The 3,708-nt window shown below is 38.3% G+C and overlaps 1 protein-coding gene across 1 annotated transcript; it reads left to right on the top strand.

The window, feature by feature from the left end:
• The first annotated feature begins 1,364 nt into the window (after window positions 1-1,364).
• On the top strand, window positions 1,365-3,605 carry LOC108383166 (nitric oxide-associated protein 1). Its single transcript, XM_017639545.1, has 2 exons — window positions 1,365-2,052; window positions 2,116-3,605. Exons 1-2 carry the CDS (start codon window positions 1,542-1,544, stop codon window positions 3,603-3,605), a joined length of 2,001 nt encoding a protein of 666 aa, XP_017495034.1. The 5' UTR covers window positions 1,365-1,541.
• The last annotated feature ends 103 nt before the right edge of the window (window positions 3,606-3,708 follow it).

The following is a 3,708-nucleotide window of genomic DNA, read 5'->3' as shown; positions in this document are numbered from 1 at the left end:
TCATGACAAGCAAAGGTTTTGCAGAAAAGGCACCCATTGGATGGCGCTGCACCTGAAATATATAGAAGCCCCCACGGGGTTTGTTCTGCTTTGACCCTATATTTATCTTAGACGAATTTACTTTTCAGATGGCTAAATGAAGAATGCGTTAGGTATGCATATAAAGACCGTAACACTGTGTAAGCGTGATCTTGCATCTACCTCCGGTTGACGAAGTTGCTCGAGGCGGCCGTTATTATATCAGTAAGACTCAAAGAAACCAAATCATAAATACTAAGACGAATTGTAAAAGTAGCGAATTGATAAGGAAAGATTCGACCTCATCTGTCCAAGAAGGCACATCAGAATGTATATCAATGGCTTCATTTGAACGATATTCATGAGATCACACGACTCATTTAGCCAATGTACGCGAAAACTTTAGGACTTGTATTGGCTTACATGGTACACCGGACCAATGTTGAAGTTGCAAGATCATTGAAGAATATTACGCACGCTTGGCAGAGATCTCAAAGGTGGAAATAAGACCATCGGTAAAACTCATGACATCGAAAGGGATTAGTATTCCATATGGAATCACAGCTTCAATTCTTGATCTATATGTGAGGAGGATTCTGCTTTTTATTCGTTTCAATTTTTGAATTGGCCAACGCAAAAACTCTTATTAGGCGCCGCGAAGCAAGCGGGCATTGGCTAGTTTAATATAAAAAATCGCCTTCCCATACGACTTTTGTGTACGTCTTTTTCCATTGATAACCACGATATCAATTTACATTTTGAGGACAAAAATTATACAAATCCATCAATTTTAAATATTAATATCGTTTTGAAAACATCAAGTTCTTTAAAAATCGCGATAAAATGAATTACTAAAATGGATCATTTTAGATACTATTTTCCAACGAATAGTAGTATAAAAATTAAGATCGGCAGCACTAAAATAAGCATGCCGACCTTGTCAAAATTGCAACAAACACGTCGCTACTGACAACACTTTGTTATTATTCCACCATGGGGTAAACCATGATAAAAACATTACAAGGTAAATTCATTCTCTCAATTCGTCGGCCATGATTTTTTTCTGACGTTTGCCAACATTTTAAAATCATATAAAATTGAAAATAAAAAAATTAAATTGTTCACAATTGTTGTTGTTTGAGATTGAAAATGAGAATGTGTGTGTGAGTTTGAGTTTTGATTTTAAAATTATATTGTTGGCAAACGTCAGACTGCCTCTCAATGGTTTTACCTTGTTATGTTTTTATCATGGGGTAAACCTTTGTGTTTTCACTTATTGACGGCACATGCCATTGAATTTGGCATAGTGAAAACCAGCCTTATTTATAAATACATTTTGCATATGTATGCGAGCGTACAATTGATAGTTTCTTTTCGATATGGTCAGCCGGTTTTTGCATGGTCGATAGTGCCATCGATAATTTTCCAGCTCTACTACAAAACAGCATGAACCATGGCAAAACAGTGCCAAAACGATTTATATGGTCGTTATCGCATAATATGAGTTTGACAATATTTTTAAAATGTTCTTGTTAAGACAATCAGTGAAGACTTCGGTTAAATTTAATTTTAAGAACTACTTACGCTTTTGTGTATCTGATCCCTCACGGCAGAGTCCAGACGCTAGACTGTATGAAAATATAGTTAGTCAACGCCAGAATGAATGGAAGTTTGCACAGGAAAGGTATTCAAAGCACCCGCTCATTGTGTACAGCACGAAGTTGGAAGAACAGGTAGAGTTCATGAGTTATCGCCGACTGCGGTCATATATGCATAAGGAGGAATTGAAGGAGAAACGCAAGTTGCGCGCACTTCAAAAGAAGCCATTATTTTCTGAACCTCCTTTCAATGGTATGGAGCATGATGAAAGTAATAATTTTCCAATTGATTGGATGGAGGATTTTGAGTTCTACGAGGGTAATAAAGACACAAATCATTCCCCTTATGGTACTGCGGATCCAAGAATATCGCCTTCAGATGTGCCTTGTAGTGGATGTGGAGCACACTTGCATTGTACACAAACTACTTTACCAGGTTAATAATTAAATAGGTGACAAATATTAAATATTTTATTGTAATTCTTTTCGTATGTTGTAGGCTTTATTCCTGTCGAGATATTTAAAGGTCGGTCGAAAAAAGAACTTCAAACCATAATATGTCAACGTTGCCACTTCCTAAAGTCCTATAACATTGCTTTAGATATAGAAATTAACGCCGACTCATACGTTGAAACGATATCTCGCATAAAAGATGAGCATGCGCTAGCAATAGTAATCGTTGATCTTTTGGACTTTCCATGTTCAATTTGGCCAGGTTTACGGGACGTCCTTGGACACAAACGACCTTTATTTGTAGTGGGAAATAAAGTTGATTTGCTGCCCCGTGATCATAATAATTACCTTAACCATGTTAAAGACTGTCTGAAAGATCAAATGTTGCAGTGCGGATTCGATACACTCAACATAAAACAGATTTGCTTAATTTCCGCTAAAACAGGCTATGGAATAGAGGAACTAATAACTCAATTGCACAAGATTTGGGCCTACAAAGGAGATGTTTATTTAGTAGGCTGCACGAATGTTGGGAAGAGCTCGCTTTTTAATATCCTTTTAAACTCTGATTACTGCCGTCCTGAAGCCACTGATTTAGTACGTAGAGCAACTACTTGCCCCTGGCCTGGGACTACTCTTCAGATGCTAAAATTTCCTATATATCGACCGTCGGAAATACGAGTTTATCAACGCTTTCGTCGCTTATCTTCTGAACGCGAGCAGAAACGCGCAGAAAATTCACTCCGTCGCCACCAAGCGCAGAAAACCGGTGATACAAAATCAGCTCGTCTTGAGGGTGTGGTTGGACGGACTTTCGTAAATAACGTAGATACATCTGATGCATTTGCTATGAGTTCTGGAACAAAGCCAATTGTTACATTGAATGAAAAAGACCGGTTATATCGTGAGGCTAAGTGGTGTTATGACACCCCTGGAGTTATCCACCCTGAGCAGTTTACAGACATACTCACGCCGAAAGAGCTGCAAATATTAACACCCACTGACATGATCGTACCACGAGGTGTACGACTAAAACCTGGCATGAGTATTTTTCTGGCGGGATTGGCCCGTTTGGATTTTATAGAATGTAAATATGTTGATATTGACTGGGTAAAAGTAATTGTATTCAGTTCTCTACAACTTCCTCTGGTCGTTACTCAGACGGAAAATGCTGCAAAAACATACCAAGAATACCTCGGAACTGAAGTTCTTGGTTTGCCTTTTGGGGATAAGGCACGTTTAACACGTTGGTGCGGATTACAGAGCTCTAAAGAAATTATTCAGCTTGTAGGCAAATACCAGGACGCTATAAGCTCTGATATAGTTCTCTCATCAGCAGGATGGGTTGGACTGAGAGTACCATATGCTAGTGAATGTGTGTTCAAAGCGTGGACGCCGCGTGCTCTTGGTATTTATGTTCGTTCCCCACCATTGATTCCGTATGCAGAACGTCTATTGGGTAAACGAATACGAAATTCTTTGGCATATAATTTAGGAAAATCTTTTATTNTAAACCTTTGTGTTTTCACTTATTGACGGCACATGCCATTGAATTTGGCAAAGTGAAAACCAGCCTTATGTATAAATACATTTTGCACATGATTCAATAATACAAGGTTAGATAATTATTGACAGCTGC

This window comes from Rhagoletis zephyria, unplaced genomic scaffold (assembly GCF_001687245.7).
Source record: "Rhagoletis zephyria isolate East Lansing unplaced genomic scaffold, Rhagoletis_zephyria_1.1 Rzeph_scaffold_31161, whole genome shotgun sequence".
Taxonomy (NCBI): domain Eukaryota; kingdom Metazoa; phylum Arthropoda; class Insecta; order Diptera; family Tephritidae; genus Rhagoletis; species Rhagoletis zephyria.
Note: the sequence above shows the minus strand (reverse complement) of the source record. Positions and strands in the feature narration are given on the sequence as shown.